Here is a 13,152-nt window from a genome sequence, read left to right as displayed (position 1 = left end):
ATTATTTTTAGTTTATCTTATTATGGTACTGAGGATTGAACCCAGGGGCATTCTTCCTCTGAGCTATACCCCCAACCCTATTTGTCTTTATTTGAAACAGAGTCTTACTACTTGCTGAGGCTACCCTCAAACTGGCAATTGTCCTTTCTCAGCCTCTTAAGTACTGGGTTATGGGTGTGTACCACCACATCCAGCTCAGAAATTTAGGGTTTTTTTTTTGTTTTGTTTTGTTTTTTGTTTTTTGGTGGTGGTACTGGAGTTCCTGGGAGCCCTTCTACCTTCGGGCTACACTCCCAGACCTATTATATATTTTTTAATTTGGAAACAGGGTCTCTTAAGCCAGCGAGGCTGGCTCCGAACCAGCGCAAACCTACTGTCTCTGCCTCCCAAGCATGGGGATTACAAGCAGTGTGCCACCACAACTGGCTTCAGAAATTTAGTTTTGTACAAAGAAACTGTTAAAAATAATTTACAATGTTGCCCACACCCTTATATGTACCAATGTTCTCTCTCTCTAGCCTGACAGTTCCACAGTTAATACATTCATATGCCATTACCTTAGTTTCTGATAGGAATTCCCTAAAAGAAATACTTTAGTCCTATAATGCCCCCTTATACCAGAAGATGCCATTCAAAACACTAGTACCTACTGCCAACTTTGCGACGTTTCTAACTTGCTGGAGATTTGGAGAATGCTGCTCTGCTTATGTATTTACCCGCCATGTGACTTGGGCAGGTCACTCAACTACACTGAGACCCAGTCTCCCCTTCTATAAAATGGGAACAGTGTACCTTTTAGAGTACCTCACAGGGTTTTATGAGACTGAAACGAGGTAATAAGTGTAAAGGTGCTTTATAAACTGTCCAGCCTTATATAAATGTAATATTGTTCTTTGTTGTCTTACCTTGAAAACCCATATTTCAGGGAAAATCTGCCCAGTCATTTCAAGTTCAAGGAGTACTGTCCCCAGGTCTTCAGGAACCTTCGTGATCGTTTTGGCATTGATGACCAGGATTACTTGGTGAGAGTCCATTATGGGATGGGGATGGTTCCTAGTATCAGGAGTCCCTAGGAATAAAATGAAAGCATCAGCAGATGCTTTCTTATCATGGGCACAGACATCTTCAAAAATCTAACGGAAGCTATTGAAGCTAGGTTAATGAAGCTCTCTTTGGGGAAAAAAAAGGTAGATACATTAAGAGGTTTAGCCAGGTGTGGTGGCACATGCCTATACTCTCTGTACTTGGGAAGCTGAGACAGGAAGATTGCAGATATGAGTACAGCTTCAGCAGTTAGATTCATCAAACTAGCAAGACCCTGTTTCAACAGTTGATCTTAGCCAAAAAAGGCCAGGAAGCGATAAGACCCTGTTTCAAAATAAAAATAAAATAATAGGATTGGAGTTGTAGCTTGGAGATAGACTGCCCCTGGATTCAATAAAGAAAAAAAATTCTCAATTTTATTCAGTCCATATGTAGGTACCAGATTAAGAATCCCATTCCGTCTCTTACTCCAGGGTTTTTCTGCTTTCAGAAGTGTTTGACCATGTTCCTGTGAATCGCCTTTCCTTCTGAAAGGTGAGGAAAAGAGCCTCTAGCCTGTTCTTTGTCTCCAGGTGTCCCTTACCCGAAGCCCACCAAGTGAAAGTGAAGGCAGCGATGGTCGCTTTCTTATCTCCTACGATCGGACTCTGGTCATCAAGGAAGTGTCCAGTGAAGATATTGCTGACATGCATAGCAACCTCTCCAACTACCACCAGGTCAGGCCTCTCTCCAGCCCCATTCTTTCCTCCTCCTCCCTACCCACACATGACCCAGGTGCCAGAGCACACAGAGATTTCTCATTCCTTCTTCTCCCTACAAACCATTTGGCTTCCCTAGAAGCACTCGGTGCCATGTTTTTTAAAACTAGGAATTGCCAGGTGTGGCACAAGCCTGTAATCCTAGTACTTGAGAGGCTGAGACGTGAGGATTGCGGATTTGAGGACAGCTTCAGCAAGTAGTGAGACTCTCATCACCCTAGCAAGGGCTAGGGTGTAGCTCGGCAGTAGAATGCCCTTGAGTTCCACCTCCAGTGCCACAAAATAAATAAAACTAGGATTTTTTTTTTTTTTTTTTTTTTTTTTTTTGGTCTTTCTGGGACTGGGGGATTGAACCCAGGGCAGTGCAGTTGCATGGCAAGTGCTTTGCCACTGAGCTGCATTCCAGCCCAGAATTATTTTTTAAAGGACTTCTGCATACCTATTTGTGTTTGACCTAACAGAAGAACTTGATGTGTCCCTTCCTAGTTGATATTTACAGTCTGAAACCTACTTCATCTAAGAAGATCCTTCACCACTCCTCCCCCATCCCTCACAGTATCACCTGCAACAAGTATCGCCTTTCCTTATGGCTGGCTTTCTGGGACACTAGGGAACCCTGTGGAGAAACCCAAAGACCAGGTCAGCAGAAGTGGCTAAGAAAGACCTATGGGACCAGGCGTGGTGGCGCACGCTTGTAATCCCCACACTTGGGAGGCGGAGACAGGAGGATCGCGCAGGTTCGAAGCCAGCCGCACTGGCTTAAGAGACCCTGTTTCCAAATTAAAAAAAAAAAAAAATAGGTCTGGGAGTGTAACCCAGGGTTAGAAGGGTTTCCAGGAACCCCAGTACCACCACCAAAAAAAAAAAAAGAAAGACCTATGGGAAGATGGTGGAAATTAAGGCAAAGGCACCCATTTGTCAACAATTGGGAAACAAAAAAGGAACAGGTTTTGGAGGAAAATAGTTCTGAATTGGACACAGAGAGTTTTAGGTTTCTGTAGTTCATCCTGATACAGATGTCTAGTAAGTGGATATAGTATGGGTGTGGAATTCAGGAAAGAGGATTAGACTAGTATAGATTGAGGAATTGAATGGGAATAAATGATCATTAGAACTATTTATTGCTATTTAAAATCACTCACAAAGCTGGTTATGGCAACACACACCTGTAATCCCAGTATTTAGAAGGCTGAGACAGGAGGATCACAGGTTCAAGGCCAGCTTCAGCAATTTATTAAGACCCTGTTTCAAAATAAAAAGCCAGCTGGGCGTGGTGGCACATGCTTGTAATTCCAGTATTCGGGAGGCTGAAACCGGAGGATCACGGTTGTGGACAGCCTCAGCTACTTAGTGAGGCCCTGTTTCAAAATAAAGAATAAAAATAGGGCAGGGGGTGTGGCTCGGAGGTCAAATGCACCTGGGTTCCATCCCCAGAGCTGGAAAAAAAAAAAAAAAAAAGCCAGGCTTGATGGCACACACTTGTAATCCCAGAACCTGGGAGGATGAGACAGGAGGATCACAGGTTTACGATGAGCTTCAGCTACTTAGTGAGGCCCTCTACAACTTAGTAAGACTCTGTTTCAAAATAAAGATTAAAAATAGGGCTGGGGAGCTGGGCATGGTAGCGCACGCTTAGGATCGCCGTTCGCAGACAGCCTCAGTTACTTAGGCCCTGTGCAACTTAGTGAGACCCTGTTTCAAAAAAAAAATTTGGGCTTGGAGGTAAGTCCCTGGGTTCCATCCCTAGTACTGAAAAAAAAAAAAAAATAGGGCCATGGGTATAGTTATAGCCTGGTTCAATCCCTAGTACCACAAAAAAACTTAAAATAAAAAAATAAAGATGGCTATGGTAGTATATATGCCTTTAACCATGGTACTTGGGAGGCTGAGACAAGAGGACCATAGGTTTAAGGCCAGCCTTAGTGAGACTCTTTCAAAATAAAAAATAAAAAGTTAGTGGGAGGCTGGGCGTGGTGGCGCACGCTTGTAATCCCCGCGCTTGGGAGGTAGAGACAGGAGGATAGCGCAGGTTCGAAGCCAGCCGCATGCGCTGGCTTAGGAGACCCTGTTTCCAAATAAAAATGTTTCCAAAGAAAAATAGGTCTGGGAGTGTAGCCCGGAGGTAGAAGGGCTTCCAGGAACCCCAGTACCACCAAAAAAAAAAAAAAAAAAAGTTACTGGGAGTATGGCTCTGAGGTGAAATGCCCCTGGGTTCAATCCCCAATACCAAAATTAATTAATTAATTAAAAATAAGTAACAATGAAATAGGGCTGGGCATATAGCTCTGAGGTAGAACACCCTTAGGTTTAATCCCTAGTAACACACACACACACGTAAGATTTTATTTATTTTTTGGCATTGGGAATTGAACCTGGGGCATTCTACCTTTGAGTTATACCCCCAGCCTGATTTTATTCTTTATTTTGAAACAGGGTCTCTAAGTTGTGGCGGCCCTCACAAGTCGCTGAGGCTGGCTGTAATAATGTGATTTTCCTGTCTCGGGCCTCCCTAATGCTGGGATTATAAGCATGCAACACCACGCCCAATTTAGAGATAATATTATTGAAGCGAAGTGTGTGAACTAAAATGAGAAGGTTAAAGACAGCCTTAAGGAACAAATAGAGGGAAAAAACATAAAGAAGACTTAGGAGTGCATGGGCATTTGGTTTTTTTTTTTTTAAGTTTGTTTATTTGATATGTTTGTGTAAGATATTGAGGATACTGAGGATTTTTTTTATTTTTTGCAGCTCTGGGGATGGAAACTCAGAGGCATTTGACCTCCAAGCTACACTCCCTGCCTGCCCTATTTTTTATTCTTTATTTTGAAACAGGGTCTTACTAAGTTGTGGAGGGCCTAAGTAGCTAAGGCTGAGAACTGTGGTCCTCTGGTCTCAACCTCCTGAGTGCTGGGATTACAACTGTGCGCCACCACGTCTGGCTTTATAATGTTTATTTATATTTTAAAACAGGGTCTCACTAAGTTGCTGAAGCTGCCCTGCAACCTGCAAGCCTCTTATCTTAGCCTCCCAGATATTGGGATTACAGGCGTGCCACCATGTTCAGTGTGATACTGGAGATTCTACTCAAGGCCTCAAGCAGGCTAGGCAAGCACTGTACCACTGAAGCTACACCCCCAGGCCCTTCTTATTTATTTCTTTTTCTTTTTTCCTCCTCCTCCTCCTCTTCCTCCTCCTCCTCCTCTTCTTCTTCTTCTTTTTTTTTTTTTTTTTTTTTTTTTTTTTGGTGTGTGTGTGGTACTGGTGATTGAACAGGGTAGATAGAAGGGGTCGTTCTGTGTTTTGTTTTGTTTTTGTGGTACTGGGGATTGAACCCAGGGACATTTACCTCTGAGCTATATCTCCAGCCCTATTTTTTATATTTATTTATGTGTTTTTCTGGTACTGGGAATGGAACCCAGGGGATTTCTACCTCTGGTCTACACTCCCAGACCTATTTTATATTTTATTTGGAAATAGGGTCTCGCTAAGTTGCTAAGAGCCCAAGTGGCTGAGGCTGGCTTTGAACCTGCAGACAAAATGAGTCCTTCTGTCTCAGCCTCCCAAGTACTGGGATTACAAGTGTTCGCCACCACACCCGGCTGTTGTTTTGTTTTGGTACTAGGGATTGAACCCAGAGGCGTTCTACTTCCAAACTACACTCCCAGCCTGATTTTATTTTTTATTTGGAGATAGGGTCTCACTAGGTTGCTGAGAGCTTTGCTAAGTTGCCAAGGCTGACTTTGAATCCTCCTGTCTCAGCCTCTCAGGTGCTGGGATTATAAGCATGTGCACTGCACCTGGATTGTAATTCTACCTCTTTTTGTGTGTGTGGTACTAGGGATTGAGTCCTGGGGCATTCTACCTCCAAGCTATATCCCCAGTCCTATTTTTTTATTCTTTATTTTGAAACTGGGTCTCACTAAGTTTTGCGGTGCCCTCACTAAGTTGCTGAGGCTGGCTGCAAACCTCTGATCCTTTTGCAAACGTGTTTCAGCCTCCCAAGTACTAGGATTATAAGTGTGCACCACCACAGCCAGCTCAGAGTTCTACCTCTTAAACTGCAGTCCCAGCCCATATTTATTTGTGTGTGGGGATGGTACTAGAGGTTGAACTCAGGAGCATTCTAACTCTGAGGTATACCTCTGGCCCTATTTTATTTTATTTTGAAATAGAGTCTAAGTTAAAGTTACCATACACTGGCCTTGAACCTGTGATCCTCCTGCCTCAGCCTCTTAATTTTTAAAAAATTTTGAAACAAGATTTTGCCCAGTTAATGCACACTGGCCTCAAATCTGCCATCTCCTGTCTCAGCCTCCCAAGTAATGGGATTACAGGTGTGTGCCACCACACCCAGCTTGTTATTATTTTGATTTGCATAGGCTGGTCTTAGGCTTGTGATCCTCCATCCTTGGTCTCCCAAGTACCTGGGATTATAGGTATGTGCCCTTGTGCCCAGCTAGATTTGTACTTTTATTTATGCTCTAATACATTCCATAAAGGATTTGAGGGAAAGGAGGAGGAAAGAGGTTTAACAGGTGAGGGTGGTGAAGAGCATTTTAAGGAGAGATTGGTCAACAAGATTGAGTGCCACACAGTTGAAATATGATAATGGTTAGAGTGCCTATTGGCCTTGACAGCTGAGGTATTTGGGGAAGATTTCAGAGAAAAAATGCAGGTATAAATCTGATTTCAGTGGTTTGAGGTGCTAATGAGGGGAAGTAGACTTATTGCTGATTACTTTTCTGAGAAGATTGGCTGTGAAGAAAAGTAGCTAGCAACACACATACACACACACACACACACACACACACACACACACACACACACAGAGTAAGCTTTGAAAGAAGGTTTTGTTTTGTGGTTCTAAGTATCAAATCCATGGCTTCAAAATGCTAGTTAAGTCCTATACGCCTAAGCTGTACCCTCAGCCCTGAAAGAGGAATTATTTTTTAAGAATCCAAATTACAGCTGGGTGTGGTGGCAACACTCCTGTAATCCCAGTACTTGGGAGGCAGAGACAGGAGGATTGCAGGTTCCAGGACAGCCTCAGCAATCTAATGAGACCCTGTTTCAAAATAAAGAATAAAAATCAGGCTAAGGTTGTAGCTTGGAGATAGAATGCCCCTGGATTCAATCCCCAGTACAAAAAAAAAAAAAAAATCCAAATTACATATGGTGGGGATATTGGGCATGACTGTAATTCCAGTATGTGGGAAGCTGAGTTAGGAGGATTGAAGGTTCAAGGGCAGCATGTGGTAACTTAGCTAGATCTTGTTTTCAAAATAAAAAAGGAGAGCCGGGCGTGGTGGTGCACACTTGTAATTCCAGCGCTTGGGAGGCTGAGACAGGAGGATCCCACAGGTTCAAAGCCAGCCTCAGCTACTTAGTGAGGCTCTCAGCAACTTAGACCCTGTTTCCAAATAAAGTATAAAATAGGTCTGGGAGTCTATCCCGGAGGTAGAAAAGCCCCTGGGTTCCATCCCTAGTACCACCAAAATAAATAAAAAAGGACTGGTAAACTGGGCGTGGTGGCACACGCTTGTAATCCCACCATTTGGGAGGCTGAGACAGGAGGATTGTGGTTCATGGAAAGCCTTACCTACTTAGGCCCATGAAACCCTGTGTCAAAATAAAAAATAAAAAATAGGACTGAGGGTGTAGCTCAGAGGTAAAATGCCCTTGGGTTCCATCCCCAGTACTGCCAAAAAAAAAAAAAAAGACTGGTGTTAACAGCAGCTCAGGGATAGAATACTCCTGGGTTCAATACCTAGTACCACACACAAGAATCCAAATTATAAACCATTATGTAGCATTTATACTGCAGGATTCTATTCCCCCAAGAAACACTGGTCTAGATACATCCATCTTCCTCATCTTAAAAAATAAAATGATAGTGGTGAAATAAGAGAAGGTACTTTAAATTAAGGGATATAAACCAGGCAAGATGGCACATGCTTGTAATCCCAGTACTTGGAAGGCTGAGACAGGAGGATATCAAGCAATGAGACTCTAATTAACCTAGTGAGGAGGATATCAAGTAATGAGACTCTAATTAACCTAGTGAGACTCTGTTTCAAAATAAACATTAAAAATAGAGTTGGGGGTATATCTCAGTGGTAAAAATGCCCCTGGGTTTAATCCCCAGTCCCACACAACATACACAAGAGATAGAGTTGGTTTGTAATCCCAGTACTTGGGAGGCTAAGATAGGAGGATTGCAGGTTTGAGATAGCCTCAGCAATTTAGTGGGATCCTGCTTCAACATAATAACTAAAAGGACTGGGCATATAGACTGGAGGTAGACCCCTCTGGGTTTCTGGGGATTCAGAAACTGTGTTGGGGAGTTGTTGTTGTTGTTGTTGTTGTTGTTGTTGTTGTTGTTGTTGTTGTTTGCAGTACTGGGGATTGAACCAGGGGCATCCTGCCTCCGAGCTATACCTCATTCCTGTTTTTTACTATTTTGAAACAGGGTTTCACTACATTGTGGAAGGCCTCACTAAGTAGCTGAGGCTGACCTTGTACCTGTGATCCTCCTGTGTCAGCCTCCCACGTACTGGGATTACAAGCATGCACCACCATGCCCGGCTGTGTTGGGCAGTTTTAGCATGCTCCCGCCACTTTTGATCTTGTAACCTTTCTACTGGAAGATTTTTTTTTGGTGGTACTGGGGATGGAACCCAGGGGCATTCTGTCTCTGAGCTAACACTCCCAGCCCTATTTTTTACTCTTTATTTGGAAACAAGGTCTCACTGAGTTGCAGAGGGCCTAGCTGAGACTGGCCCCGAAACCTGATCCTCCTGTCTCAGCCTCCCAATGCTGGAATTACAAGTGTGCACCACCACGCCGGGCTCCTACTTGAAGATTTCTGCCCCACATCCCTGGGCTGGCATGTATCTGCTACTCAGCCTGTCCTTATTCCTCCCTCTGCTCCCTCCCCAGTACATTGTGAAGTGCCATGGCAACACACTGCTGCCTCAGTTCCTGGGGATGTACCGAGTCAGTGTGGACAACGAAGACAGCTACATGCTTGTGATGCGAAATATGTTTAGCCACCGTCTTCCTGTGCACAGGAAGTATGACCTCAAGGTAAGGACAGGATAGCTCGGGTTGGGGGAGGCTCCTAGTGGCCTGAGAGTGGGGAAGGCTCATGCCTGTATGCCCAGTACTCAGTAGGATGGGACAAGAGGATCCCAGGTTTGAGGACAGCCTCAGCAACTTTGCAAAACCCTGTTTCAAAATAAAAAGTGAAATAGGACTGGGGGTTTAACTCAAGAGAATATTCCTTGTTCCAAAAAAACAAAAGCTGGACATGGTGGTGCATGCTTGTAATCCCAGTTCTTGAGAGATTGAGAGAGGAGGATCGAAGGTTTGAAGCCAGCCTCTGCATCTTAGTGAGACCTTGTTTCCAAATAAAAAATGAAATAGGCCAGGTATGATGGAATCCCAGTACTTGGGAGGATGAGACAGGAGGATCGCAGGTTCATGGCCAGCCTCAGCTACTTAGGCCCTCTAACTTAGTAAGAACCTGTTTCAAAATAAAGAATAAGAAATAGGTCTGGGGATGTAGCTCAGAGATAGAATGCCTCAGTACCACCAAAAAATAAATAATAAATAGGTCTGGGGTGTATCCTGGTTATAGAAGACCCCTGACTTCCATCCTTAGAGGAGCAAAAACAAATGAAGAATGGAGAAGGGCCTGGGAGGGCATTAGATGTTTTTTTTTTGTTTTGTTTTGTTTTGTTTTTTGTGCTGGAAATTGAACCCAGGGGCATTCTACCTCCAAGCTACACCCTCCAGCCCTATTTTTTATTCTTTATTTTGAAACAGGGTCTCACTGAGTTGCAGAGGGCCTCACTAAGTAGCTGAGATTGTCTGTGAACTGTGATCTTCCTGTCTCAACCTCCCTAATTCTGGGATTACAAGCATGCACCACCATGCCGGGCTTTATTTTTTATTTTGAAACAGGGTCTCACTAAGTTGCAGAAGGTCTTTCAAAGTTGCTGAGGCAGGCTGCCAACTTGCGATCCTCCTGTACCAGCCTCCCAGCTACTGGGCGGGATTCTGGGCATGCACCACCATGCTCAGCTGACAATTCGTTTTATATGAGAGAAGGAAGTCTATGGATCTGAGTACTCATTTTAGGAGCTGGGTTCTGTGTTCTTTAAGCCTCTTCTGCTGACTTGGTCTTTGCTTCTTCTACAGGGTTCTCTAGTGTCCCGGGAAGCCAGTGACAAGGAAAAGGTGATACTCAGGTGATAGGGTGGAGGATGGGAGTGAATAAAAGGGATCTTCTTAGAATGAGGAAGCCATTCTCCACGCCAGAGAATGCAGATAGGGATCACCAGCTGAAGAGAGATGCGACCTTCTAGGAGAGGCAGCAGGAGTAGCAGCTATGTCACCGGCATGGGTTTTTCCACGTTGAAGGCTTGGGAATGGGTGGGGATGCCAGGCCTAAGAGAACATTCTCACTCTCCACCTTCTCTTCTGGGTTCTTGTATTCAGGCAGCTATTTTTGATGAAAAAGGAAGAAGAAAATGTAACAGAAAAAAGATTTTAACTGAAGACCATAAGCATAAAGTTATGGGATGTGCGCTGGGGTTATGGCTCAATGGTAGATCACTTGCCCTGCATTGTGAGGCCTGGGTGTGATCCCCAGCACTGGAAAATTAAAAAAAATAAATTGTGGCGTGTGATATGAGGTACCATTTAATGACAGTCTGGCAGGCATTCCAGGGTGGAGCGAGTGGACAGAGGGGCTGTAACACTGTGGTCCTCCAGGCTACTGAGGTAGAGATGGAGCCCTGAAAGGAGCAGGGTTCTTTGAGCCTTGGGGATGGGACACATCCCCAAGACATCCCTTTTCCTATTTTAGGTTAAAGAATTGCCCACCCTTAAGGATATGGACTTTCTGAACAAGAATCAGAAAGTGTATATTGGTGAGGAGGAGAAGAAAGTGTTTCTGGAGAAGCTAAAGAGAGATGTGGAGGTAATGATTGGGGGATTTGGAAATGCCTTTCTGTTTTTTTATTTTTATTTTTACTTACTTATTCTTTGCTGTTTTTGGTTGTTTCTCATTCACCATACGAGGGAGCTCCTCCCCTTTATTCTTTGGGTTCTCTGTATATAGGAGGATTAGATATGAGACAGGAAAACCCCCATCATGACTCATGGAGGGGATGGCTGGAATGAGTAAAAGTGTGATCTTAGACTCCAAGATATTTAGGTCTTAAAGGGAAGTGGTGTACCCCAACCTCAGTTTTTACCTTTCTTTTTCCTGGGAGGGCCTGAGAAGTTGAAGGGTAGAGGCGTGAGGTGGTGCCTGGGGTAGGGAGGGCGGCCTGGGTGTCTGATCTGTCAGTGGGTCTCAGTTTCTAGTGCAGCTGAAGATCATGGACTACAGTCTCCTGCTGGGCATCCACGACATCATCCGGGGCTCTGACCCAGAGGAGGAGGGGTCTGCGCGGGAGGATGAGGCAGAGTGGGATGGGGACTGTAACCTGACGGGACCCCCTGCTCTCGTGGGCTCCTACGGCACCTCCCCAGAGGGTATTGGAGGCTACATTCATTCCCATCGACCCCTGGGCCCTGGAGAGTTTGAGTCCTTCATCGATGTCTACGCCATTCGGAGTGCTGAGGGTGAGAGACCCTGGAACTTTTTTGGGAGGGGGCTGCGGGGGGTTGTCCTTTGGAGCTAAGACCAGGGAGGAGGATGGGAAGACCAGTTAGCTTTTCACAAGAAACCTGACATGTCCTGGGGAAAGAGAACTGGGGCTATAATTGCTCTTGGCTGGGGTCTCTCTCTCCAGGGGCCCCCCAGAAGGAGGTATATTTCATGGGCCTCATTGACATCCTGACACAGTATGACGCCAAGAAAAAAGCAGCTCATGCAGCCAAAACTGTCAAGCATGGGGTGAGTTTCCCAAAGTCTTTCTTTTCCTGTACTGGCTATTATTTGGGAAGAGAGCTTCTTTGTTAGATTAATTGGGCAGCAGAAGGAGAGAAATGGGCTGGGGAGGTGTGAGGGCTGGAGGTAAGGGGTTGGGAAAGTGGCGGAGTTGTCTGACCCCGTGTTCCATATCTCTCTCACAGGCAGGGGCAGAGATCTCTACAGTCCATCCTGAGCAGTATGCTAAGCGATTCCTGGATTTTATTACTAACATCTTTGCCTAGGAGCCTGCCCGATTCCATGGTGGTTGCTGCTTTGTTTCCAGGTGTTGGGGTTCTGAGAGACTTGGGAGAATTGTGGATATTCTGACCACTACTCTTCTTCCTCCTTTGCTAAATTTAGACTGCAGGATCCTTCCATCCAAATAACTCCATCTTGTTGAATAGGCTCTTCCTGGCCCCCAGAAATACTTGTCCATTTTCTCCCTCCCCCAACAAGCCCTCTCACTTCATTAGAGTGTTATTGTTGACTCTCCCAAGTGCCTTGAACTTTGTAAAATATCCTGTAAAATAGGAGGAGCTGGGGGCAGGGGGTTGCCATCTTCAGACTCTGATTGGACAGCTGGACCTGGCTCAGGCAACTCCTCTGGATGCACGTTGCTGTCAGGATGAACTAAGTGTCTGACTTTTGCTGTTAACTTTATAGAGCTCACTGTGGCATGCTTTCCTCCTGGAGGGATGCACACACACGGGAAAGTGGGCAGTATGACACACGGAGGTGGGGTGGGGAGTGGTCAACAGACGACCTCACGGAGGCGGGGCCTAGGAGGACTTCCGTGACTACATAGGGAATTGAAGAGGGATTCTATCAAGGATCGATTACTCTCCAGTCTTTTCCCGCCGCACTCTACCTTCACCCATCTGCAGTGGGGCACAGGAGCCAGAGATGGCCAGGAGTGTTCAAGTCCCAATGAAGGTGTCTACCAACTGCCGTGCTACCCCAGAACCTCACGCCTTTCCTCGGGCTGGAGCCCTTCAGTGGGTGTGTGGCCAGTTCTGGGGGCTGGGATGATGGGTCAGAGTGTAAGGGTCACTCCCTATATGAAGTTTCCTTTCTTCCTGTCTGGCTGCCCCTGCTCTATTTCCAGCAGAAGGGAATCTCTCTACCTGGGTCAACTCTAGTCATTTTAAGAGGGGGGAGGTCTCAAGTCGGGCACCTCCTCTTCTCCCTAGATGTGTGCACCCAGCGTACTTCCTTCCCTGCCCTTTCTCGACCCTTTTTCCAGTTGGATTCATCATTCTGTTCTCCTCTATCCTATCTCCTACTGCTGCTGTGTCTCCCAGGGGACAGATGGCCTTCTGTGTCATCTTCACTCTCCACCCCCGGAGAGGAGTCAGAGCCATAGCTCAGTCACCCCACCCCCTCCCAAGGTAGCTGGGTTGCAGTGTGATATTTTCAGAACAC

General features: G+C 45.4%; 1 protein-coding gene across 3 annotated transcripts in view; it reads left to right on the top strand.

Annotated features, from left to right (window-relative positions):
* The window catches only part of PIP4K2C (phosphatidylinositol-5-phosphate 4-kinase type 2 gamma), a gene marked incomplete at both ends in the record, with an annotated part of 17,632 nt that extends 5,660 nt beyond the window's left edge, over positions 1 to 11,972 (top strand). The window contains 8 exons of one of the 3 annotated variants that reach the window (XM_080705094.1): positions 957 to 1,022; positions 1,617 to 1,760; positions 8,742 to 8,888; positions 10,005 to 10,043; positions 10,675 to 10,788; positions 11,171 to 11,438; positions 11,609 to 11,712; positions 11,892 to 11,972. In XM_080705094.1, coding sequence (XP_080561220.1) covers positions 957 to 1,022; positions 1,617 to 1,760; positions 8,742 to 8,888; positions 10,005 to 10,043; positions 10,675 to 10,788; positions 11,171 to 11,438; positions 11,609 to 11,712; positions 11,892 to 11,972 — 963 coding nt within the window. Of the gene's footprint in view, positions 1 to 925; positions 1,023 to 1,616; positions 1,761 to 8,741; positions 8,889 to 10,004; positions 10,044 to 10,674; positions 10,789 to 11,170; positions 11,439 to 11,608; positions 11,713 to 11,891 lie in introns of all 3 variants that reach the window. The other 2 variants (XM_080705093.1, XM_080705095.1) reach the window with 2 other exon arrangements.
* Between the last annotated feature and the right edge of the window lie 1,180 nt (positions 11,973 to 13,152).

Source organism: Muscardinus avellanarius, assembly GCF_963383645.1.
Source record: "Muscardinus avellanarius genome assembly, chromosome: 11".
In the NCBI taxonomy this organism is placed as follows: domain Eukaryota; kingdom Metazoa; phylum Chordata; class Mammalia; order Rodentia; family Gliridae; genus Muscardinus; species Muscardinus avellanarius.
The sequence above is the reverse complement of the archived record's forward strand: the minus strand, read 5'-3'. Positions and strand labels throughout refer to the sequence as shown.